This window comes from Kogia breviceps, chromosome 18, assembly GCF_026419965.1.
Source record: "Kogia breviceps isolate mKogBre1 chromosome 18, mKogBre1 haplotype 1, whole genome shotgun sequence".
Lineage (NCBI taxonomy): Eukaryota > Metazoa > Chordata > Mammalia > Artiodactyla > Physeteridae > Kogia > Kogia breviceps.
This window is the reverse complement of record NC_081327.1, coordinates 2,300,269-2,327,320: the sequence shown is the minus strand read 5'-3', so window position 1 is coordinate 2,327,320 and position 27,052 is coordinate 2,300,269. Positions and strand designations below refer to the sequence as shown.

At 45.6% G+C, this 27,052-nt stretch overlaps 1 protein-coding gene and 1 non-coding gene across 2 annotated transcripts; one reads left to right on the top strand and one right to left on the bottom strand.

The window, feature by feature from the left end:
* Window positions 1-14,521: 14,521 nt before the first annotated feature.
* LOC131745677 (U6 spliceosomal RNA) lies at window positions 14,522-14,628 on the bottom strand. Its single transcript, XR_009332410.1, has one exon. It is a non-coding gene; the product is annotated as a U6 spliceosomal RNA (small nuclear RNA).
* Window positions 14,629-17,955: 3,327 nt separating this feature from the next.
* On the top strand, window positions 17,956-20,957 carry ZSCAN5B (zinc finger and SCAN domain containing 5B). The gene is made up of 4 exons (XM_059045597.1): window positions 17,956-18,339; window positions 18,646-18,852; window positions 19,784-19,934; window positions 20,311-20,957. The coding sequence occupies exons 1-4, from the start codon at window positions 17,956-17,958 to the stop codon at window positions 20,955-20,957; spliced, it is 1,389 nt and encodes a 462-aa protein (XP_058901580.1).
* Window positions 20,958-27,052: the final 6,095 nt, after the last annotated feature.

Genomic DNA, 27,052 nt, shown 5'->3' with positions numbered 1-27,052 from the left:
GGGGCCCCAGCCTCTGCCGCCAGCCCAGCCGTGGCTCGGGCTTGTTAAGCCTCCAACCCCGAGCTCCCTCTGGGGACCTCCCACCCCCGACACACGGCATCCGTCAGTGTGGACGGTCCCTCGAGATGTCCCAGCCCCTCCACCTTTGTGTCACCGGGGATCACAGTGCTGGACGAGCCTCAGGCATGGTAGGGGTCGGAGGGGGAGAAAACACCCTTTATTAGAGACAGCTGGGAAGATGACGAGCTCTGACAGCCAGAGGTTCGCCTGTTTTCCACGCAGGGAGCCACCCCCACCCCCTTTCTGCCTGCCGGGGAGCGCTGGTCCCACCTTGGCTCCCACACCCGGTGATGGGCCGCGCCTGCCTCCAAGGCTCGCACAGCGGCCGGGGTCGAGGTGAGAAGGAGAAGCTGGGAGGCCGAGATGGAACTGAGAGACCCCGTGCACGGCGGTAGGAAGCATGTGCCCTGCTGCTGACGGTGCAGGCGGGCGCAGGCAGAGCCAGCTGGCAGGACTCCAGGTTCTGGGGCGTGTCAGCATCACCCGTGGTGGACTCACGCCCCGGCCCCCACCCCACCCCGATCAACTCCCGCGCTCGGCCACACACAGGAGCGCGTGTGTAGCCCTGTGCGTCGCGAGGCTGTGCGGACGTCCACCCTGGGGGAGGGGGAGGTGCACGCACACGTCACGAAAAGCTGTCCAAAACCCGGAAATAGGGCGAGCATTCAGCTGTGCAACCTTATAAAATCACGCCAGAGGCTTAAAACGACAACAACAAAACCCCAGTCTCCTGTAACGCCTTGCGAATGAGACCGTGTCGGGCTAACAGTTGTTTGGAGGGGGGCCGGTTCACCACTCCTGCCAAGTCAGGGGTCCACCCGAACACAGCGATGCGGGTGCGGGGACCAGGTTTGCTCTGTCTGGCAGACACAGCAGCCGGGCGTGGAGGGTGACCGTCTGGTGCGCACGAGCCAGTTTTAAGCAGCAGCCCTGCCTCGGCATCCCTCCCCACCAACCGCCCAGGCCCGGTTCCTCCAGTCCTAATCCGACAAGCTCCGCTTCCTGCTGGTCTGTCGTAAAGAAGCCCGATGAATCATCAACCCAGCCCTGGTATCTATGTGTAGGAGATTTTTTTGATCAATAATTATGACTGTACTGAATGCTCCCCGAAGCTGGAGGCAATGAACTCGCAGTATTCACAGCAGCGTGACCTTCTCTCCTCGAAACGCTCCGGGCGGCGACAGCAGGGAGAGGGAAAGAAAGAAAGAAAGAAAATCAGATCTATAGCACCACCCCCACCCCACTCACAAAATGACACAACAGATTTTAAGAGAGTCCGTAAACGTTGGAAAAAATCCAAGATACAATCGGTTCCCCAGGTCCCCAGTGAGGAGATGCAGGTCCACAGACCCGCAGAGAATCTACCACAATCCCACGGTCGGCCGGTGGGATGCAGGGATGCCTCCTCACGGCCCCTCTCTTGAGTCAGGGCAACGACTGAAGCTTGACTCCCCAAATCCCTTCTTTGGGGGGCGTGAAGTGGTGAAAACAGGAGTGGGGAAGTGGGGGGCTTTGGCACGACACTGACCTCTGAGTTAGTTACGGGCAGGAGAGGGAGAGGGGTCTTAATCCTGATCCAGGTCCCCAACCCCAACAATAACACACCCGTGTGCTTTAGAGGGTTAATTGTAATCCCTCGAGTTTGGTCCAAGATGAGGAGGAACCGATTGAGGGAGATGCAGGAATATTCAGCACAATGGACAGAGGTGCTTGCGCGAAGCTGAGCCATGGGAAAGAAGGATTGCCTGTCTCCCGACGCCAAGGAAATCTCTCTTTACCTCCTTTCTCAGGCAGGAAAGAGAAATAAAGCTTTCATGCGATGGTTTTCAAACTGCACAAGGACTTCCTGTTTGTTGCTTCGTTGTGTGTATGTGAGGGGAATTCTCCGATAAGACTGAAAAGACAAATATGGCTCTCCAACTTTAAATCTGAGCAGAGTTTTACAAATGCCAAGTGGCTGGACCACACATCACGTGGGCAGGGGTTTTTAGAACCTGCCTAACTCAAAAGAGGTAAAATTCGAAATCATTCACGTGTCTGTTTGGAGAGAAACCCCCTTTCGCATCAAAACGTTTAACAGCCCTCCTCAAACCATCATGGTAACCGGAGTTGTTAACAGGAAGTACACAGCCTGCCATGGTCATGACAATGTCTGGCTCCATCCTTTTATTATGATCTTTTAGCTCATTTTATTTTACTATTAAAGACAATTTTTTTTTTCACTGTACAGTTTTGCAGACTCTGAAGGCACAGAGTCACTTGTGCCATATCTGGCAGGAGCATTTCCGGCAGAGCCAGTAGCAGAATGCTCTCTCCTTTCCCACGCTTCTCAAGATTCTACCCCCTTTTCCATTCCACAAATAGTATCTGTGCACCTACAAGGGAGGCCAAAGCTGGAGAGGTGCAGCCACCCCCACAAAGGAGCCATCTCCCACACAAGCATCTCTGTACCATGTCCCATTCTCCCTCTGACTCAACATTGAGAGGTTGCCTTGTGTTCTTCTTTCTTTTAAAACTTTTCACAACTTAACGACAAAAAACCAAACCACCCAATCAAAAAATGGTCAGAAGACCTAAATAAACATTTCTCCGAAGAAGGGATACAGATGGTAAATAGGCACATAAAAGAGCTCAACATCGCTAATTATTAGAGTGACGCAAAACAAAACTGCAACGAGGTATCACCTCGCATGAGTCAGAATGGCCATTATCAAAAAGTCTACAAATAATAAATGCTGGAAATGGTGTGAAGAAAAGGGAACCCTCCTACACTGTTGGTGGGAATGTATGTAGGTGCAGCTGCTGTGGAAAACAGTGTGGAGGTTCCTCAGAATACTAAAAATAGAACTACCATATGATCCAGAAATCCTACTCCTGGGCATATATCCAGACAAAGCTATAATTCAAAAAGATACATGCACCCTTATGTTCATAGCAGCAGTATTCACTATAGCCAAGCCATGAAAACAACCTAAATGTCCATCGACAGATGAATGGATGAAGAAGCTGTGTATACACACACACACACACACACACACACACACACACACACAAACTGGAATATTACTCAGCAATAAAAAAGAATGAAATTATGCCACTTGCAGCAACATGGATGCAACTAGACATTACCAAACTAAGTGAAGTAAGTCAGAAAGAGAAAGACAAATACCACATGATATCACTTATATGTGGAATCTAAAATATGACACAGATGAATCTATGTATGAAATAGAAACAGAATCATGGACACAGAGAACAGCCTGGTGGTTGCCAAGGGGGAGGGGGTTGGGGGAGGGACGGAGTGGGAGTTTGGGGTCAGCAGATGTAGCTTTTATATATAGAATGGATAAACAACAAGGTCCTACTGTATAGCACAGGGAACTATATTCAAAATCCTGTGATAGGAGAACTTCCCTGGTGGCGCAGTGGATAAGACTCCGTGCCCCAGTACAGGGGGCCCAGGTTCTATCCTGCTCAGGGAACTAGATCCCACATGCATGCCGCAACTAAGAGTTCGCGTGCCACAACTAAGGAGCCTGCCTGCCACAACTAAGACCCGGCACAACCAAATAAATAAATAAATACCCCCCCCAAAAAAAAGAAATCCTGTGATAAAGCATAAAGAATAGTCAGAAGAATCGATACATATATATATATATATATATATATATATATATCTGAATCACTTTGCTATACAGGAGAAATCAACACATTGTAAATCAACTATACTTTCATTAAAAAACTAAAATAAAAAATGTCCACATCTGGCTGCCCACTCTCCTTTTAAAGGCTAAGCCATACTATTCCATTGACTTCCCATCATGGATGTCGTCATCTTCCGAACTCCAGGAAGCTCTCCCACCTTTGCGAGCTCCAGCATGAATCGGCGCGCTCCTCGCCGCATCACTCCACTTGAGTCCCCGGCGGGAACGCACCATCAGCACCAGCGATGCTCTCCACACGCTGTCCTCAATATTCTTACGCCTCCTTGGCTCCACTCCAAGCTGGTTCGCCAGCTTCACACAGAAATGTTCTTCCGAGGGTCAACCCTGAAATTTCTCTTCCTGACCACGGGCTCCTATCCTGTCACCTCTTGGATATCTTGACCCTTCTGATATCAAGATTTGCAGCCTCACCCACCCATCCCTCTTTAAAAAATCTAAGAATTCTCTCCCTTCTGGTTCAGTAATTCAATTAGCTCTTTCTTCTGCACCAACAATGCTTGAGTCCTTCCCAATGCCTCTCTCTAACCTTCCCTCAAAATTGTAACCTTCCCAGGTGCAATGGGGATCCGTCTGTAGTGCTGGTGGAACTGCAAACTGGCACCCTATTGTTGAAAGACATTTTGTAAATATATATGAAGAACCTCTGGGCTTCCCTGGTGGCGTGGTGGTTAAGAATCCGCCTGCCAATGCAGGGGACACAGGTTCGAACCCTGGTCCGGGAAGATCCCACATGCCGCGGAGCAACTGAGCCCGTGCGCCACAAGTACTGAGCCTGCGCTCTAGAGCCTGTGAGCCACAACTACTGAGCCCTCGTGCCTCAACTACTGAAGCCCACGTGCCTAGAGCCCGTGCTCCGCAACGAGAGAAGCCACCGCAACGAGAAGCCCGTGCACCGCAACGAAGAGTAGCCCCCGCTCGCCGCAACTAGAGAAAGCCCACACGTAACGGCGAAGACCCAACGCAGCCAACAATAAATAAATAAAATAAATAAATTAAAAACAAAAAGAACCTCAGAATATGTATAACTTTTGACCGAGTTACCTTTCTTCTAGGATTTGCGAGTAAAGAATTCATCAGAAATTCATAGGGATGTTGATGTACTGAGATGCTCATTGCCTCATGTGACTGACAGTGTAACCCAAGACGCAGCTCAATGTACTGGCTGGGAGTGCTGGCCAAAGAGCAACTGAGCTGTGGCTGAATCTCGTCTCTGACCCCTGGGAGAGTGACATTATTCCAACTCTAGAACCTGCACTTCCCCTCTGTAAAATGAGATTATAATAGTACCCATTTTGTGGGGCTATTTTCAGATTAAACGAGATAGCCTAAATAAAGACGTTAGCACAGTGCGTGGCATAGAGTAGAAGTCAAACACAGAAGCTCTCCTTTTACCATTCACTTAGCGTTGCTCTGGAAATATTTGTTCTGTTCCCTTGACTCTGAAGCAGCATGAATCTTAGGTGCAGATATTCTCTCGGACTCTCTGTGTCCTTTTCTCTCTCTTTTTGTCTGTTTTTTCCTTCCATCCATCCATGCAGATGTCCAGCTGTGTAGCTACCTAGCCATATCTCCTATTTTTGAGTACTCCCTAAGTAGCAGGCACTGTTCTAAATGCTTTAAACGTTAAGTCATTCAATCTTCACAAAAGTCTGTGAAGCGGTTTGAATTAAGGTCTCGTATTATTGTTTAGCTGTGTAGCTTTCGATTATCTTTCATTTATACCTATCTATCATTTATCGTCTCTCTCAGGTACATATCATCTATCAATATCTATCAATCTATTATCTATCCATCATCTCTCTCTATATCTTTCAAGTGTATAGCAACTATCAATTATCTGTCTATAATCTATCAATCATCCACCTACCTACCTACCTATCTCTATCCACCCCATCTCTACTTCCCTATTTTTTTCTCAGGATTCTATAGGAGGAGACAGCGGGCAGAAAACCCAGTTTCTTCTGCTTCCTGCTCCAAGTTTCTGCTCTTTCAATTTACAACCTTCATCCTAAGGTAGACGCTTAAATGTAGTATTTGTTGGGAGGAGGCTAAAGCCTCCCACCTCCTTTCTTCAAGTACTAGATAGTAAATAAATGCAGTGGATAATCAGTCCCTTTGCATGTTAATGAGCGTTCCCAGCAGAAGTAGAACGTGTTTGTGGAGAGAGGGGGGTGGGTGAGGAAGTCTCTCCTTGCATTTGCTGTTCGTGTCAGGTGCTCGCTGCCCAGAGATATCAGATGCGAATACGGCAGATTTTGAGACGGTATATTCTTCCACCCTTCGGATGAGTGCACTGAGGGCCAGTCGCTGTTGATACCTTGGCCTTAAAAGCCCTCCGGCCCGCCCCATGAAAATGTAGGTGCAACAGTGGGGGTGGGAGGTGTAATCTCTCAGGAAGCCTTCAGGGCAAGTTACAAAAATCTGTCACCTAGCCGAACTCAGGGTATTTCCCGACTTTCCTCTCCATCTCTTCTTTGATCCCTTGGTTCTTAGGAATGTGCTGTTTAATTTCCACGTGTTTGTGAACTTTCCAACTTTACTGTGTTGCTGATTTCTCGTTTCACTCTGTTGTGGCCAGGAAGGGTACTCAGTTATGCTAGACGAACATGTTCCAGAGAGCTGCATGACCACGGACTGGACACCTCAAGATTCTTCCAGAGGAAAGATCTCATGAGAAGTGGTTTTTTAAATTAATAAAAATTAATTGATTATAGTTGATAGTTTCTGCTGTTCGGCAAAGTGAATCAGTTATACATTGACATATATCCACTCTTTTTTTCTGCGGTACACGGGCCTCTCACTGTTGTGGCCTCTCCCGTTGCGGAGCACAGGCTCCGGACGCGCAGGCTCAGCGGCCACGGCTGACGGGCCCAGCCGCTCCGCGGCACGTGGGATCTTCCCGGACCGGGGCGCGAACCCGCGTCCCCTGCATCGGCAGGCGGACTCTCAACCACTGCGCCACCAGGGAAGCCCTATATCCACTCTTTTTTAGATTCTTTTCCCATACAGGGCATTACAGAGTATTGAGTAGAGTTCCCTGTGCTCTACAGTAGGTCCTTATTAGTTATCTATTTTATATATAGTAGTGTTTATATGTCAATCCCAATCTCCCAATTTATCCTCACCCTCTTCCGCCACCCCCATAACCATTAGTTTGTTTTCTACATCTATGTCTCTATTTCTGTTTTGTAAATAGATTCATTTGTAACATTAAAAAAATTCCACATATAATGCCAGTGTTCTTAACACACACACACACACACACAATAACAAAGGAACACAAGGAAACTCTGGGTGTTGGATCGTCCTAGGTTTGGCTCCCCCTCATGGTGACAGGGTGATATAACAACTCCTAGGGCGTTGGGCTTTTTAAGGAAGAGAGATATATGTATATGCATAGCCATACATGTAGAGAGAGATGCTTCCAAAAACTCTCTCAAAAGAGCAAGGAGGGGCTTCCCTGGTGGCGCAGTGGTTGGGAGTCCGCCTGCCGATGCAGGGGACGCGGGTTCGTGCCCCGGTCCGGGAGGATCCCACGTGCCGTGGAGCGGCTGGGCCCGTGAGCCATGGCCGCTGGGCCTGCGCGTCCGGAGCCTGTGCTCCGCAAAGGGAGAGGCCACAGCAGTGAGAGGCCCGCGTACCGCAAAAAAAAAAAAAAAAAAAAAAAGAGCAAGGAACTTTGTGATAATCTATATGAGAAAAGAATCTGAAAAAGAATGAATACATGTATACATATAACTGTTTCACTTTGCTGTACACCCGAAACTAACACAACATTGTAGATTAACAATGCTCCAATAAAATTTTTTTTTAAATAGAGAGAGAGAGGGAGAGCAAGGAAGCACACTCACATACTCACCAACTATCTTCCCACAAGGCACTTAATAATCACAAAGGGACAAAAGGCACTTTGCAGTGGAGACACCTGATGGGCACCATCGTAGCTAGGCAATTAAAGTTAGCATCACCTGGAGCGGGTGAATTGACCTCCCAGGCTCCCACGATAGGATGTGCCCAGAAGGAGATAATTCCTACAACAACACAACAGTAATTTCTGTGGGTTTCCTGCCAAACGTGCGTACCCAGAATCTAATCACGAGATGCCAGACACACCCACATTGAAAATCGTCCCACAAAACAAGTCACTGGTGCACCCCAAAATGTCAAGGACCATGTCAAGGTCAAGAAAGACAAGGAAGGTAGAGGAAGGCTTCCAGTTTAGGGGACTAGAGAGGTATGGTGTGGAGGTGGGGTTTGTTTGCTTTTGCTATAAATGGAGTTACTACGACAACTGGTGAAATTTTAGTAAGGTCTGTAGCTTTGATATCAGCACGGTATCAATGTTAATTTTGCAATTTTGACAATTTTACTGTGGTTATAAGAGACCGTCCGTGTTTTTAGGAAAAAATGGAAGAATTTAGAGGTGAAGGGGCATCATGTTTGCGCCTTACTCTCACAGTTCAGAATATCTCTATGCACCTATATGGAGAGGAGAGAGGCAGAGGGGTGGGTGTCCAGGAAAATCAAATGTGGTAAAACGGAAACATGTAGAGATTCTGACTATCTGGAAATTATTTGGACAACTTTTCTGTACATCTAAAATTACTTCAGGGACTTCCCCGGTGGTGCAGTGGTTAAGAATCCAACTGCCAATGCAGGGGACACAGGTTCGAGCCCTGGTCCGGGAAGATGCCACATGCCGCGGAGCAACTAAGCCCGTGCGCCGCAACTACTGAGCCTGCGCTCTAGAGTCCGCGAGGCACAACTCCTGAGCCCTCGTGCCACAACCACTGAAGCCTGCGCGCCTAGAGCCCGTGCTCAGCCACTAGAGAAGCCACCGCAATGAGAAGCCCGCGCACCACACGAAGAGTAGCCCCTGCTCGCCGCAACTAGAGAAAGCCCGCGTGCACAGCAACGAAGACCCAACGCAGACAAAAAAAAAAAAAAAAAAAAAGAAGTAGGATAACACCCCGATAAGATGGTTATTTGGAGACTTCAGTCTGCCAGCTTTCTGAATAAAGTCGTATTCCCCGCCTCAACACCTTGTCTCCGATTTATTGGCCTGTCGTGCGGCCAGCAGAGCGAGCTTGGACTCCAGCAGGGCTGGGGTGAGGAGCTGGAACGGAGGCCCACATAATACAGGCAAGGCTCTCAGAGGCTGAGCTGCGACCCTTCATCACAGAGATGAGGAAAACCATGTCCCGCGAGGACCAGGACGTCAGGAAGCACGGGGCAAAGCCAGGAGTACATGCCTCTGGAACATGGATGCTGTCCAGAGCCAAGAGGCAGAGAAACAGATAAACCAAGAAACAGAAACGGAGAGGGAGGGAGGCAAACATGCACACACACACATGCACTTCATTTGTTCATCCAGCAAGTATGTATTGAGTTCTGGGTACCGTTTAGAGGCTGCTGCAGGGTTTCCCATCCTTGGTACTATTGACGTTTGGGCCTGGATCGTTCTTTGCTGGGGGGCTGTCCTCCGCCCTGGAGGAGGTCACGCAGCACCCCTGGCCTCTGCCCACTAGATGCCAGAAGCACCCTCCCGAGTCGCTACAAGCCAAAGAGCCAGCTACAGGTCAAGAGAAATCAAGGCCATGGATAGAGCTAAGAATACCAAGCTCCGCACGCACCCACCCCTGCTGCCCCCTGCCCACAAATACAGACACAGCACAGGGGAGCTCCTTGGGCACATGCAGAGCGAACACCTCGGGCTGGAGGGCCTGTGGGGGAAACTGAGGCAGAGGAACGTTTCCTACTGAGAAACATCCTTGTAGTGACCTCACAGAGCAGCTAGGAGAAGCCTCCCCTGCGGGTGAGCGCTCAGCTCTCTCCACTCCGTCCTCCACACTCTCTCTCCCTCTTGCCTTCTAGTTCGCTGAGCGCCACCTCCCCTGCTTTCCCTCCTCAGGCATAAAAGCTGGAGTCTCGGGAGCTGGGCCCCAAGGCCAGACCGGAGAGAGCTGGGGAGAGCTGCCAACGCCAGTGAGGTGAGAGCAGGGAGGTGGTGACAGTCCTGGGAGGATGCGGGGAGGTAGGAAAGGACGAGGAGAAGGGGAGAAATGGGGGCAGAGGGGACGGGGCACAGGTGAGGGCAGGTACAAGGACAGGAGGTCTGGGAAGGGGGTGGAGGAAGGAGTGAGGATGAGGCATTTCGGGGCTTGGTGATGGGCCAAAGGGAATGGGTAGGGGGTGGGTGGTGAGGTCTCTGTGGTTCTTAAACTTGGGTCACTCACGCATGGTGGGGTTTGGTGGGGCATGTTTAATGTATCGAATACCCTCTTCCTTCCTTCCTTTGGCATTCTCCCTTGTTTTACTTACATAAAACTTAAGTCAAACAACTCTCTTGTTTTACTTAAATAAATGTGCTCCACAAAAACTTCACAAAATTCGGAAATGTTCGTTTTAACTTTCTATTATATATTTAAGACAAAAAGACGTAGGGATGAAACTTCGGTTACCAATAGGGTATTCTGCACTTTATAATATGTTAAAAGTCAGACAGAGAAAGACAAATACTGTATGATCTCACTTTTTTTTTTTTTTTTTTTTTGGCTGCATTGGGTCTTCGTTGCTGCGCACGGGCTTTCTCTAGCTGCGGCGAGCGGGGTCCACTCTTCGTCGCGGTGCGAAGACTTCTCATTGCGGTGGCTTCTCTTGTTGCGGAGCACGGGCTCTAGGCACGCGGGCTTCCGTAGTTGTGGCTCACGGGCTCTAGCACGCAGGTTCAGTAGTTGTGGCGCACGGGCTTAGTTGCTCCGCGGCATGTGGGATCTTCCTGGGCCGGGGCTCGAACCCAGCTCCCCTGCATTGGCAGGCGGATTCTCAACCACTGCGCCACCAGGGAAGTTCCTGTATGATGTCACTTTTATGTGGCATCTTAAAAAAACACAAAACAAACCCATAAACCCCATAGAAAAATACATTGGATTGGTGGTTACCAAAGGCCGGGGTTGGCCTTTGGTATTTAGAGTATTTTTTTGTATTTTTTGGTATTTAGAGTATTTTGGTACTTAGAGTATTTCCATTACTCTAGGAGGAATTGGATGAAGGTGGTCAAAAGGTGCAAACGTTCAGTTAGTTACAAGATAAATAAATACTGGGGATGTAAAGTAGACCAAGGTGACAATCATTACCAATACCACCGTATTATATGTTTGAAAGTTGCTGAAAGAATAAATCCTAAAAGTTCTCATCACAGGGAAAAATTTTTTTTTGCAATCACATGAGGTGATGGATGTTCACTAAACTTATTGTAATAACTTCACAATATATACCTAAGTCAAGCCCCACTATACACCTTAATCTGTGCGTGTGTGTGTAACAGTAGTATTACATTTGTATAAAGTTCAAAAACAAGCTAAGCTAATTTACAAGGTTCAAAATCAGTTTAACCCTGAAAGGAATAGTAATAGTGATTGCAAGGGAAATTCTGTGGTGGGGTTAATGTTCTACTTCTTTTTCCTTTTTTCTTTTTAAAATTTTATTGGAGTATAGTTGATTTGCAGTGTTCTGTTCGTTTCAGGTTGTACACCTGAATCTGTTTTTTAAAAAACTGATTTTTAACTTTTTATCAAAGTAATCACTCCGAAAAATTATACAAAGTTTTACAAGTCCAATATACTGCAAGGTTTATAACAAAAGCAGCCCTCCTCTGCCTACTCCATCCCATCTGAGTCCCATACCTGAAAAGTGTGCCTTTGAGCTGTTCCTCTTCCCCTTCCCCTTGTATTCTACTTTTTTTTTAAATTTTTATTTAATTTATTTTTTTATACAGCAGGTCCTTATTAGTCATCAATTTTACACACATCAGTGTATACATGTCAGTCCCAATCGCCCAATTCAGCACACCACCCTCCCCACCCCCCTGCCACTTTCCCCCCTTGGTGTCCATACGTTTGTTCTCTACATCTGTCTCAATTTCTGCCCTGCAAACCGGTTCATCTGTACCATTTTTCTAGGTTCCACATATATGCGTTAATATACGATATTTGTTTTTCTCTCTCTGACTTACTTCACTCTGTATGACACTCTCTAGATCCATCCACATCTCAACAAATGACCTAATTTCGTTCCTTTTTATGGCTGCGTAATATTCCATTGTATATATGTACCACATCTTCTTTATCCATTCGTCTGTCGATGGGCATTTAGGTTGCTTCCATGAGCTGGCTATTGTAAATAGTTCTGCAGTGAACATTGGGGTGCATGTGTCTTTTTTTTTTTTGTGGTAGGCGGGCCTCTCACTGTTGTGGCCTCTCCCTTTGCGGAGCACAGGCTCCGGACGCGCAGGCTCAGCAGCCGTGGCTCACGGGCCCAGCCGCTCCGCGGCATGTGGGATCTTCCCGGACCGGGGCACGAACCCGTGTCCCCTGCATCGGCAGGCGGATTCTCAACCACTGCGCCACCAGGGAAGCCCAACATGTGTCTTTTTGAATTATGGTTTTCTCTGGGTATATGCCCAGTAGTGGGATTGCTGGATCACATGGTAATTCTATTTTTAGCTTTTTAAGGAACCTCCATACTGTTCTCCATAGTGGCTGTATCAATTTACATTCCCACCAATAGTGCAGGAGGGTTCCCTTTTCTCCACACCCTCTCCAGCATTTGTTGTTTGTAGATTTTCTGATGATGCCCATTCTAACTGGTGTGAGGTGATACCTCATTGTAGTTTTGATTTGCATTTCTCTAATAATTAGTGATGTTGAGCAGCTTTTCATGTGCTTCTTGGCCATCTGTATGTCTTCTTTGGAGAAATGTCTATTTAGGTCTTCTGCCCATTTTTGGATTGGGTTGTTTGTTTTTTTAATATTGAGCTGCATGAGCTGTTTATATATTTTGGAGATTAATCCTTTGTCTGTTGATTCCTTTGCAAATATTTTCTCCCATTCTGAGGGTTGTCTTTTTGTCTTGTTTATGGTTTCGTTTGCTGTGCAAAAGCTTTGAAGTTTCATTAGGTGCCATTTGTTTATTTTTGTTTTTATTTCCATTACTCTAGGAGGTGGATCAAAAAGGATCTTGCTGTGATTTATGTCAAAGAGTGTTCTTCCTATGTTTTCCTCTAAGAGCTTTATAGTGTTCGGTCTTATATTTAGGTCTCTAATCCATTTTGAGTTTATTTTTGTGTATGGTGTTAAGGAGTGTTCAAATTTCATTCTTTTACATGTAGCTGTCTAGTTTTCCCAGCACCACTTATTGAAGAGGCTGTCTTTTCTCCATTGTATATCCTTTCCTCCTTTGTCATAGATTAGTTGTCTATATGTGCATGGGTTTATCTGTGGGCTTTCTATCTTGTTCCATTGATCTATGTTTCTGTTTTTGTGCCAGTACCATATTGTCTTGATTACTGTAGGTTTGTAGTATAGTCTGAAGTCAGGGAGTTTTATTCCTCCAGCTCCATTTTTTCCCCTAAAGACTGCTCTGGCTATTCGGGGTCTTTTGTGTCTCCATACAAATTTTAAGATTTTTTGTTCTAGTTCCGTAAAAAATGTCATTGGTAATTTGATAGGGATTGCATTGAATCTCTAGATTGCTTTGGGTAGGATAGTCATTTTCACAGTATTGATTCTTCCAATCCAAGAACATGGTATATCTCTCCATCTGTTGGTATCATCTTTAATTTCTTTCATCAGTGTCTTATAGTTTTCTGCATACAGTTCTTTTGTCTTCCTAGGTAGGTTTATTCCTAGGTATTTTATTCTTTTTATTGCAGTGGTAAATGGGAGTGTTTCCTTAATTTCTCTTCCAGGTTTTTCATCATTAGTGTATAAGAATGCAAGAGATTTCTGTGCATTAATTTTGTATCCTGCAATTTTACCAAATTCATTGATTAGTTCTAGTAATTTTCTGGTGGCATCTTTAGGATTCTCTATGTATAGTATCATGTCATCTGCAAACAGTGACAGTTTACACCTTAATCTAATACAGTGTTGCATGTCAATTACTTCTCAGTTAAACCGGAAGGAAAAAAAATACATTAAGGGGATAGATCTTACGTGACAAAATAAACAAAAAAACTAAAAAAAAAAAAAAAACAACCCACGGAAATTTTTGAAGGTGGTGTATGTGTCTATTGCCTTGATGGCATCACAGGTGAACGCATATGTCCAAACTTACAAAGAGGTACACTTTAAATGTCTGTAATTTTTTGCTTATCAATGATACCTCAGCAAAGGTACAGAATAACTAAACAAACTCACTACCCTTTCTCTGCAGCTCTCTGCAGCCCTAAGCGCCCATCCCTCCGGCCCTCAGATGGCTCTGTCTGCTCCGACGAGCAGTGCTCTGGGTCTGCTGGATTCTGTGTGTTCTCCTTAACGACCACCCGGTCGTGCCCCCGCCCCCAATCCCCGGCCAGGACTGATGGAGGCCAGAAGGAGAAGTTAGCCCTCGGGATCCTAGACCTGCGGAAGGCCACTGGTGAGTGAACGGGCAATTAGACTGCCCTGCCCTCCACCCCCAGCTCTCTACTCCGCCTCCCTGTTGCTGGTTTTGGAAACTGTTTTGTTTTGTTTTTCCAACCGTAAAATAAATTTACTGCTGATAACTTTATAGAATTTACTCCCTGTTTGTTTGTTTTTTTTTAACATCTTTATTGGAGTATAATTGCTTTACAATGGTGTGTTAGTTTCTGCTGTACAACAAAGTGAATCAGCTCTACATATACATATATCCCCATATCTCTTCCCTCTTGCGTCTCCCTCCCTCCCACCCTCCCTATCCCACCGCTCTAGGTGAAAAATATGGAACGCTTCACGAATTTGCGTATCATCCGTGAGCAGGGGCCATGCGAATCTTCTCTGTATCGTTCCAATTTTAGTACATGTGCAGCCGAAGCGAGCACATACTCCCAGTTTTTGATGTTACAAACTTTAGGGTCCTTGAGATATGCAGGATCCTTGTATGTAACTGGTGTAAACCCCATTATTTGAGCTCTCTCTCTCTTTTTCTTTTTTTCCTTTTGGCTGCGTTGGGTCTTTGTTGCTGCGCGCCGGATTTCTCTAGCTGGCGAGCGGGGGCTACTCTTCGTTGCGGTGCGCGGGCTTCTCTTTGCGGTGGCTTCTCTTGTTGCGGAGCACGGGCTCTAAGTGCACGGGTTTCAGTAGTTGTGGCACTCGAGCTCTAGAGTGCAGGCTCAGTAGTTGTGGCGCAAGGGCTTAGTTGCTCCGCGGCCTGTGGGATCTTCCTGGACCAGGGCTCGAACCCATGTCCGCTGCACTGGCAGGCGGATTCTTAACCACTGCACCACCAGGGAAGCCCAAGCGTATGTTTTTTAAAACAAAGTTTTTGCTTCGTGTTCTTCTTTCAACAATGCATGTCTTGGGCTTCCCTGGTGGCACGGTGGTTGAGAGTCCGCCTGCCGATGCAGGGGACACGGGTTCGAGCCCCGGTCCGGGAAGATCCCACATGCCGTGGAGCAACTAGGCCCGTGAGCCACAACTACTGAGCCTGCGTGTCTGGAGCCTGTGCTCTGCAACACGAGAGCCCGCGATAGTGAGAGGCCCACGCATCACGATGAAGAGTGGCCCCCCGCTCGCTGCAACTAGAGAAAGCCCTCGCACAGAAACGAAGACCCAACACGGCCAAAAATAAATAAATTTTTAAAAATGCATGTCTTATTGGTTTTCAGTTCTTCAGCGTGAAACTGAAGCTGCTGCTGATTTTCTTCCTGTTAGGCGTGATTTCATTGTAAGATAGGATGCTCCTGGCACAGCAGCCAGGTAAAATATAGGAAAACCAGTGAAATTTAAACTTCACATAAACAAACACATTTTTGTCAAAGAGTGTTCTGTGTGTTTCCTCTTCTAAGTCTTGTTTTACATTGAGTAGATGATAGCTGTGGTTTTGCCTACCTGGCCTTTATTATGTTGAGATATGTTCCCTCTATACTTGTTGAGATGAAGGCTTCCTATTTGGATAGGATGTCATTCTTTTTCCCCATTGGTGTACACCCTCTGGCTTTCTAAATGCCTAGTCAGAAATAGGTTCTTCTCCTTGGATGGATCTAGAGAGTGTCATACGGAGTGAAGTAAGTCAGAAAGTGAAAAACAAAAGTCGTATATTAACGCATATATGTGGAACCTAGAAAAATGGTACAGATGAACCAGTTTGCAGGGCAGAAATAGAGACACAGATGTAGAGGACGAACCAAGGGGGGAAAGTGGCGGGAGGTTGGTGGTGCGATGAACTGAGAGATTGGGATTGACATGTATACACTAATATGTATAAAATAGGTAAAAAATAAGAACCTGCTGTATAAAAAAATAAATAAAATAGGGCTTCCCTAGTGGCGCAGTGGTTAAGAATCTGCCTGCCAATGCAGGGGACACGGGTTTGAGCCCTGGTCCGGGAAGAGCCCACATTCCGCGGAGCAACTAAGCCCGTGGGCCACAACTACTGGGCCTGCGCTCTAGAGCCCACGAGCCACAACTACTGAAGCCCGCGTGCCTAGAGCCCGTGCTCTGCAACAAGAGAAGCCACCGCAATGAGAAGCCCGCGCACGGCAACAAAGATTAGCCCCCGCTCGCACCAACTAGAGAAAGCCTGCATGCAGCAACAAAGACCCAACATAGCCCAAAATAAATAAATAAAAATAACTTCTAAAAAATAATAAATAAAAAAAATAAAATTTAAAAAAATAGGTTCTTCGCACACTTCAGCTCATTGGCTGCTTTTTTTTTTTTTTTTTTTTTTTTTTTTTTGCGGTATGTGGGCCTCTCACTGTTGCGGCCTCTCCCGTTGCGGAGCACAGGCTCCGGACGCGCAGGCGCAGCGGCCACGGCTCACGGGCCCAGCCGCTCCGCGGCACGTGGGATCCTCCCGGACCGGGGCACGAACCCGCGTCCCCTGCATCGGCAGGCGGACTCTCAACCACTGCGCCACCAGGGAAGCCCTGCCTGTGAGTTGTTTTTGCGGTACGCGGGCCTCTCACCGCCGTGGCCTCTCCTGTTGCGGAGCACAGGCTCCGGACGCGCAGGCTCAGCGGCCATGGCTCACGGGCCCAGCCGCTCCGCGGCACGTGGGATCCTCCCGGACCGGGGCACGAACCCGTACCCCCGCATCGGCAGAAGGACTCTCAGCCACTGCGCCACCAGGGAAGCCCTCATTGGCTGCTTTTAAACAAAAGGCTTTTACAACTTATTTCATGAGAAAGAAAAAAGATTAGGTAAACCTATTTGGTTACAACCATCAGATCTCAATTCTCTAACTCCCTCGAACTCTCCAGGCAGTGAGAGTAAATTCACTAGATCAGGAAAACCAATCTGTTTCTCCCCAAAATGCAAACCATAAAGTCTAACATAAATAAAATACGATAAAGAAAATCGACCAAAAAACCAACATGGAGTCCTCTTTAACAAATCATGGTTTCTCCTGGTGGAGTTTCCATGGGACATTGAATCTACCCAGATTATCTAAAATGGTTCCGTCCAAGACCTTTATCCAATCACTGGGATGATGAGGTTATAGGAAGGGAGCCCTGGAATTTCCCCTGGCTCTTCTATAAATAGAGACACTTCAGCTCCAGACACACTTTGAGAGCCAGTCCCGGACCTGAGGAGGCTGAAGGCAAGAGGGCTCCAAGAGGTAAGTGACATGTGGGAATGTCTAAAGAGAATGCTTAGAAATCAGGAGGGATGGAGGTGGGTTTCAGAAATGTTTGGCTTCCTATTCACCTTGCATTAGCTCGGAGACCTTGGGAAAGCAGCAGATCTCCCTCAGACCCCACATTAACTATAGTTGATTGTTGAGCTCTCCTGAGATGAGAAGAATGTTTCCACACTCCGTGGTGTGGTGTGCTGTGGTTCATTTTTTCAACTAGGGTTTCTGAACCGTGGCGTTATGGATATTTTGACCAGACATGTTTTTGTTTTCCTCTAAAGGTGGATGTCAGAATTATAATAGAATGGATTATTGTCTGCGGTATGAAATATTGAACCAGTGGGGTAGTGGTGGCCAGTATTTGGATGTGGGATGTATGGGAGAGGGAAGGGTGGAATAAAATGAAACTCATCTCGTTCATTCTTTTCCTTTTCTTTTTTTTACCCCCAGCCTTCTGAACAGTGACTCTATTGCTGAGAAGAAGCCGAGGGAATCCCTTTCCACGGAGTTCACTTGGCACCAGCTCTACAAGTGTTTGCCCAGTGTCCTATTGGAAAATTCCTCCGTCAACATGGCCGAGGACCAGATATTTTTCTGGGGTCGAGGAAAGCTCCCCGGCGGCCCTGGATCAGAGTCACCAGTGTCTGTGCCACACCAAGATACACTTGTGGCAAAGCCAGACTGTGACGAGGAAACGTGGCATGTTCACTTCAGAACATTTATCAGCTCAGAGGAATCCGACCCCGTCCAGGATCTGAGGAGACTCCGTGAGCTCTGCCATCTGTGGCTGAGGCCAGATCTTCACACCAAGGAACAGATCATGGACAAGCTAGTGCTGGAGCAGTTTATGATCTGCATGTCGCTGGAGTGCCAGGTCTTAGTCAAGGAAACGGGGGTGCAGAGTTGCAAAGCCTTGGAGGACATGCTAAGAAATAAGCAGAAACCCAAGAAGTGTGTGAGTAGGAACCTTGGGATTGGTATGGGAAAGGGAGAGATGGGACAGGACCTGCAAACTGGGGGTTGAACAAGATATAGGACCTGAGTGGTTGACTCTATCTAAATCGCTGATTTTCAAATGGGTGAGAGGTTTCTTTGGGCATCGTTGAGAGTTATTTTTGGCTGTCCCAACTTGAGGGATGTAGATCATTTAAACAAACAAACAAAAAAGTGTGCTTGTATGGTACAATGCCATTGGATGCCTTGAGAACTGCTTTCCAGGTCATATAGGAGACTGATTTTGATTGAGTTTTTTTCTTCACAGACCGTAGTCCGCATACAAGGACAGGAATTTCTTGTGCGAAACTCAGAAGTTGAGATGGTTGGATCTGAGGCCGGTGACGTGAACGATGAGAGAGACCAATGCAGGGAGCCCCGATCCCCTGTGAGTGAGATACCTCCAGAGAACGGCCCGCAGAAAAGACGAGAGCTGCATATTCTGGCAGGAGCCAAGGACCTGTCAAGGAGGCAGGTGAGTGTGTGATGCCCTGGTCTCTGGAGAGAGTCCAGGAGAACTTAGAAGAGGTTCAGGTGGACATTGCTGCTAGAGTAATTGGGAGTTTTGGCAAAGGACAGGGATGGACCCATTGGCTTCAGGGATTTTCATGGATGCCTTCAGTTCCTAGACATTTTCCAGCTTGTGTGAGAATGAAGACTCATCCATCTTTCTCCCTTTGCCATGAGTACGTGTAGTTTTAAGAGTGGGGAGAAAGGAATCCTGCCTCAGTGGAATGGTGCTAGGTCAGTTTGCCGCGGGTAAATGCACTGACAGTTGATTTCCACATGGTTGCTTTCCTCAGAGGCACTTCATAGTTCAGAATATGGTCAACCCTTGGAGTTGAAGGAGTGGTTCCCACTTCGACTCATTTTTCCTCCTAGAGGACACTGGAGAATGTCTGGAGACAGCTGATTTGTCCAAATTGGGTTGGGTGTTGGGGAGGGGATGCTATTGATTTCTAGTGAGTAGAGACCAGGGATGCTGCTCATCATCTTACCACGCACTGCATAACCACCATCAGAAGGACAAATTCAAACAAAGTAGGAAAAGGTGATGAACTTGGGAGAATGTACCCAGGGTCCTTTGCTTCCAGAGTCAGGGGCAGGGAGTACTGAGATGACACAGAGAGATGTATGCATGGAGAATTCAGAGTGCCAACTGTGGTATCCAGACTTGACTGCAAGATGTGGCCAGTAGAGATCAGGGACAGACTTAGGAATCAGGAGATGATTATCAATTGGGGTGATGGGGTGGCCCAGAAGAAGTTAGGGCATATCCCCCAAACTGATATTCAGAAAGTTGGAGTCTTAGATCATGATATGACAGGGATGGGGAAAGATGCAACAGAGCTTTCCATGGACTAAGATAGATGGGTTATTGACTCTGCTTGGTTGCTCATTGTCAGGACCAGAAAGGTCTCCTGCCAGAGACCTTTTCTGAAACAGGTGGAATGGAGGGTCTGACACCCAAGGAGAGCTTGGAGAAAGGCCTGGTGGAAGACCCAGAAGAGACAAGAACCCATCAATCTCAAGAGCCTGAACATCTGAAAGGTCCTGGTGAGTCTGGAAACTTGGAATTCAGAGGAGTTAGTGACTCCCTCCCTACGGTGACTTGGGGCTGGGTACCCAGCATTACCATCTCTTGGGCGGGGATGGGAGGTGAGTTGGTTCTCCAAACCAACCTTCTCCATCATCCCCTTTCCAGAGTGTGTCATAATGTAGACTCTTAGGTAGTTTAGTTGATGGGAAGTTCTCTGCCACGTCAGCGCTGGGTTTCGATGAGGCTGCCGTCACGGAAAATGCTCCTTGTTAAGTGCTGTGTGCTGAATCTCTTTTTTCAGAGCATTCTGAGAGGGCAGAGGGTGGGAAGAATCCCCAAGAAGGAATTCATATTTCAAATGTGGATGCTGAACGTTTTCCTCTTGTGTTCCAGAGGGAGAAGTTTCTACTAACTGTGGATACAGAAAAGGTTCTCTGAGGGGTCTAGGAGGTTTCAAAAGGAAACAGGCCCACAGTCCCAGTTTCCAAGAAGTACATCAAGAAGAAGCCACATCTTTGGACAAAGGAGAATTCTCAGGACAACTTGAGTCCCCTTCCGTTGGTTCACCTAGCACGGTGGGACCCAACATTCTTCCCGAGGGGAAAGAAGCCCGGGCATGGGCACCCTATGTGTGTAGGGAATGCAACAAGAGGTTTCCTTATCCATCTCAGCTTACCCTCCACCAGAGGACACACACAGGAGAGAGACCTTTTCGATGCACCACGTGTGCCAAAGGGTTCATGCAGCCTTCGGACCTGCGAGCTCACGAGCGGATCCACACAGGCAAGAAGCCATACTGCTGTGATCTCTGCCCCAAGAAGTTCACCCACGACTCCACGCTACGTGTTCACAAGAGGACCCACACCAAGGAGAAGCCTTTCCGATGTGAGCACTGCGACAAAGCCTTCAGCCACAGAGGGAACCTCAATGTTCACCGACGCACCCACTCTGGGCTCAAACCCTACGTGTGTCCCGAGTGTCACAGCGCCTTCTGCCAGCTGGGGACTTTCAAACGCCACCAGAAAAGACATTCCAAATGACTCGCCCCAGTCCCTGCCCTCAGATGCCAGTGCATTCTGATCCAAGAAGGAAATTCAGGATAATTTGTTACTTAGGTAATATCAAGAAAGGATGACATTTGAAGAATTTAGGATTATACTGGAACCTAATGGGGTTCCATTCACGTGAATTTGGAGGATCCTTGAGTGATAACTTATAGTTCCCTTTGGATTTTGTTTTCTACTTTAGTGTAGTCTATGCTTTTCTGATAAGCCTTTGCTTTGTGTCCTTCTTCCAAAGAAGTCATGTTTCATTGGTTTTCAGTACTTCATCATGAAACTGAGGCTGCTGTTGATTGCCTTCCTGTTGGGCGTGATTTCATTGTAAATAGGATGCTCCATGTAGGTGGCCAGATTAAATACAGGATAACCAGTGAAATTTAAATTTCAGATAAACAAACACGTTTCTTTCAAAGAGTGTTCTGTGTATTTCCTCCTCCAAGGCTTCTACGTGGAGTAGATAATAGCTGTGTTCTTGTCTATGTGGCCTTTATTATGTTGAAATATGTTCCCTCTATACTTGTTCAGATATTGCTTCCTTAGGTGTTTAGAAAATGGAAGGCTCCCTAAATTGATAGACATCATTCTTTTTCCCTACTGGTGTTCAATCTCTGGTTTTCTAAATGCCTACTCAGAAATAGGTTATTATAGTTGAGCTCATCAGCTGATATTACAAAAAAAGTCTTTAAAGTTTTTTAAAAAAACTTTTTATTAATTGTATTTATTTTGGCTGTATTGGGCCTTTGTTGCTGCATGTGGGCTTCTTCTCATTGTGGTGGGCGGGGGCTACTCTTCATTGTGGTGCGAGGGCTTCTCATGGCGGTGGCTTCTCGTGTTGTGGAGCACAGTCTCTAGGCACGCGGGCTTCAGTAGTGGTGGCTTCCTGGCTCTAGAGCGCAGGCTCTGTCATTGTGGCTCATGGGCTTAGTTGCTCCGCAACATGTGGGATCTCCCTGGACTAGGGATCGAACCCCTGTGCCCTGCCTTGGCAGGAGGATTCTTAACCTTTGTGCCACAAGGGAAGTCCTAGAAAAAAGTCTTCTAAGCCTTATATACATGAGAAAAAATAGGTAACCCACCAACTATCAGATCTCTATTCTCTTTCTCCCTGGAACACTTCAGGCAAATTAGAAAAAAAATTCACTAAACCAGGAACACCAATCCATTTCCCACCCCACCCCCCAAAAAAGCAATCCATAAAAGTCTAGAATAAATAAAGTACAGTAAAGAAGTCTACCACAAAACCAATATGGAAGCCTCTTGAATAAATCATGGTTTCTCCTGGTGAAGTTTCCATGGAAAATTGAATCCACCTGGATTATCCAAAATGGTTCGATCCACAACATTAACCCAATCACTCTGCTTACTGGGTAACAGTCAGGGACCCCTGGAATTTCCGCCAGCTCCATATAAATAGAGACATTTCATCTCCTGGCACAGTTTGAGAGCAAGTCCGTGACTTGAGGACACTGAGGTCAAGAGGGCTCTGTGGGGTAAGTCCCAAGTGGGAATGTCTAAAGAGAATACTTAGAAGTCAGGACAGATAGAAGTGGATTTCAGAAAGGTTTGGCTTTCTATTCAACTTTCTATTCCCGAGCTAACTCGGAGTACGTGGGAAAACAACTGACCTCCCTGGATCCTCATATGAACTATGGTTGATTGTTGAAGTCTTCTGTGAGATGAGAAGAACTTGTCACCCAAGTGAACCCCAAAACCCCCAAACACTAATTCAGAAATATACATGCACCCTAATGCTCATAGCAACATTATTTACAATAGCCAAGACATGGATGCAACCCATGTCCATCAACAGACGAATGGATAAAGAAGATGTGGTATGTATATACAATGGAATATTACTCAGCCATAAAAAGGATGAAATAATGCCATTTGTAGCAACATGGATGGACCTAGAGATTGTCATACTGAGTGAAGTAAGTCAGACGGAGAAAGACAAATATCATATGATGTCACTTATATGTGGAATCTAAAAAATACAACAAAGCAGTATAACAAAAAGGAAGCAGGCTCACAGATATAGAGAACAAACTAGTGGTGACCAGTCGGGAGAGGGCAGGGATGGCAATATATGGGTGGGGGAGTAGGAGGTACAAACTTTTGGGTGGAAATTAGGCTGCAAGGATGTAGTGTACAACACTGGGACTATAGCATATATATATATTTATTTATTTGTTATTTTTTTAAAGATAGGGAATATTTAGCCATTGTCATTAATGTAACAATGAATAAGTGACAATTAACTCTTCTTAGCAAGTTTGGACATTTCTCTGATTTCGATAATTGTAAATTGTTGGGTCAAGACACATGCACATTCATACAACATTTAGTATATGTTACCAGATGACAATACCTGCCGGGAAACTAACACTTCCCAGTCCAGCCAGCAGAGAGCGGGGTCATCATTTTCGTACATTCTTGCCAAACTGGATGTTGTGGTTTTTGCCTCCAGAGGCACAAATAGAAGGCCATCATTTTGAAGTGTACCTCTTTGCTGGTTAGAATCTTTTAACTATCTATCTATATCTATATCTATATCTATCTATCTATCTATCTATCTATATCTCTCACATCTTCTTTATCTGTTCATCTGTTGATGGGCACTTAAGTTGCTTCCGTGTCTTGCCGATTCTAAGTAGTGCTGCTATGAATACTGAGGTGCCTGTATCTTTTTTTTTTTTTTTCTTTTTAGGTACCTGCATCTTTTTGAATTAGTGTTTTCATTGTCTATGTATACGGACCCAGGAGTGGGATTGCTGGATCATACGGTAGTTCTATTTTTAGCTTTTAAAGGAACTTCCATACTGTTTTCCACAGTGGCTGCACCAACTTACAATCCCACCAACAGTGTAGGAGGGTTTCCTTTTCACCAACATTTGTCATTTGTAGACTTTTTCTTTTTTAATAAATAAATAAATTTATTTATTTATTTGGCTGCGTTGGGTCTTCGTTGCTGCGCGTGGGCCCTCTCCAGTTGCCGCGAGCGAGGGCTACTCCTCATTGCGGGGCGCGGGCTTCTCATTGCGGTGGCTTCTCTTGCTGCGAAGCGTGGGCTCTAGGTACATAGGCTTCAGTAGTTGTGGCACGCGGGCTCGGTAGTCGTGGTTCGCAGGCTCTAGAGCACAGGGGCAGTAGTTGGGCGCATGGGCTTAGTTGCTTCACAGACTGTGGGATCCTCCCAGACCAGGGCTCGAACCTGTGTCCCCTGCAATGGCAGGCGGACTCTTAACCACTGCGCCACCAGGGAAGCCCTATTTGTAGACTTTTTGATGATGGTCATTCTGACTGGTGTAACCAATGATGTCTCATTGGTTTTGATTTGCATTTCTCTAATGATTAGCTATGCTGAGCATATTTTCATTTGCCTGTTGGCCATCTCTAAGTCTTCTTTGGAAAAAATGTGTATTCAGGTCTTCTGCTCATTTTTATATTGGGTAGTTGGGTTGTTTCCACCTTTTCTATATTGTGAATAATGCGGATATGAACATGGGTATACAAATATCTGTTTGAGTCCCTGCTTTCAATTCTTTGGGGTATATACCAGATGTGGAATTGCTGTATTATAGGGTAATTCTGTTTCCATACTGTTTTCTGCTCTTTCACATCATTTTGTGCTGGGAGTGCCCAAGGGTTCCAACTGTTTTATCCTAGGACCCCATTGTTGTGTTGATTTGCATTTCCCTAATGATTAACGCTGTTGAGTATCTTCTCATGCACTTGTTGTCCATTTGCATATCTTCTTTGGAGAAATGTCTAGTCAAGGCCTTTGCCCAGTTTTTAATTGGGTCATTAGTTTCTTATTGTTGTTGTTGAGTGCTGAGTTCTTCATATATTCTGGATATTAACTCCCTTATCGGATATATGACTTGCAAATATATTTTCCCATTCCATAGGTTGTCTTTTCACACTGTTGATTGTGTCTCTTTCATGCAAAAAAAGGTGACTTTAAAACTATTTTTTACAATTTCATTTAGGTATAATTGAATTACAATAAACTGCACATATTATCAATTTATGATTTCTTGCAGTTTGATGTCTGTGTAGACCTGTGACACCATGATCACAATCAAGATCATTTCTATCCTCTCCAAAATTTTCCACATGAGCCTATGTGGCCTGTTTCTCCTGCCTGCCCAGGTGACCACTGACTGGTATGCTTTCCATCATCATAGATGAGTGTGCATTTTTTAGAATTTTCAGTAAAGAGTATCATACAGTCGGCATGTACTCCTTGGGTGTGGTTTCTTTCACTGGGAATTTGGATTTAGAGATTCACCTTATTTACCCCCTGTTTCAATCATTCATTCATTTTGTTGTTGACTATTATTCTGTTGTATAGACATAACATTCTTCACTTATCTGTCAATGAACATTTGTGTTGTAAAACTTGACTTTTTCTCATGCACAAAAGTCTCCTGTATACAGGGGTGTGTTTTTAGAGTCTCCATTCTCTACTATTGATCTATTTATTTATGTAGCCCTGCTCGAATAATGCACTTTAAAAAATTATTTATTTATTTTTGGCAACATTGGGTCTTCGTTGCTGCGCTTGGGCTTTCTCTAGTTGCAGCGAGTGGGGGCTACTCTTCGTTGTGGTGCGCGGGCTTCTCATTGTGGTGGCTTCTCTTGTTGTGGAGCTTGGGCTCTAGGGCCGCCGGCTTCAGTAGTTGTGGCTTGCGAGCTCTAGAGCGCAGGCTCAGTAGTTGTGGCGCACGGGCTTAGCTGCTCTACGGCATGTGGGATCCTCCCAGACCAGGGCTCGAGCCCGTGTCCTCTGAATTGGCAGGCGGATTCTTAACCACTGCGCCACCAGGGAAACCTCCAAGCAGTCTTTTTAAAAAAATTTACATTATTGACGTATAGTTGATCTAGAATGTTGTGTTAATTTCTGTTGTACAGCACAGTGATTCAGTTATATATATATATATATATATACACATTCTTTTTCATATTCTTTTCCATTATGGTTTATCACAGGATATTGAATATAGTTCCCCATGGTATACAGTAGGACCTTGTTGTTTATCCATCCTATATGTAATAATAGTTTGCATCTGCCAACTCCAAATTCCCAATCCATCCATCCCCGACCCTCCCTCCCCACTTGGAAGCCATAAATCCATTCTCTATGTCTGTGAATCTGTTTCTGTTTTGTAAATAAGTTCATTTATATCATTTTTTACGTTCCACACATAAGTGATATATGATATTTGTCTTTCTCTGTCTGACTTACTTCACTTAGTGTGATAATCTCTAGGTCCATCCATGTTGCTGAAAATGGCATTATTTCATTCTTTGTATGGCTGAATAGTATTCCATTGTGTGTGTGTGTGTGTATATATATAATCACATCTTCTTTATCCATTCATTGAGACAAGCAGTCTTAATATTAAGTGTGTCTTTCTGATATTTTTCCTGTATGTGTATATATATATTACATAAATATGCTTATATACATAGTATATACATTATATATGTATGTATATACAAATACATATATACTCAGACACACACATTACACACATATATTTAAAATGCAGAACAACTGGGGGGGTAGTGAAGAAAAACACAGGAGTGACATGATCAGAATTTCCTTTAAAAAAAAAATCAGTCTAGAGTTTCTCTGGTGGCACAGTGGTTGAGAATCTGCCTGCTAATGCAGGGGACATGGGTTCGTGCCCGTGCCATAATTAGTAAAAGCAAGCCATTGACATTTTGTCTTATATTGATGCTTGCAGCCCAAAGAGCTGCCCTCATTCATCCTTTTGTCTGGGGAAGAGAGGCTCAGTGGGTGAATAGAGAGCTCATCATATGGTAACATGGTGTTTAACCGTGTTATCAGGAAGAAAGAATGGTTGGAATATTTTCACTAGAGCTATATTCTGACCTGACCCACACTCAGTCTAGCTGCTGCTTCTCAAACGTTATGGTCTCAGGCCCCTGAACGCTCTTTAAAATTATTGAGGACCCCAAAGAACTTTTTGTAAAAATGTGGGTTATCTCCATTGATATTTACCTTATTAGAAATTTAAATTTTTTTAAATATAAAAATATTTATT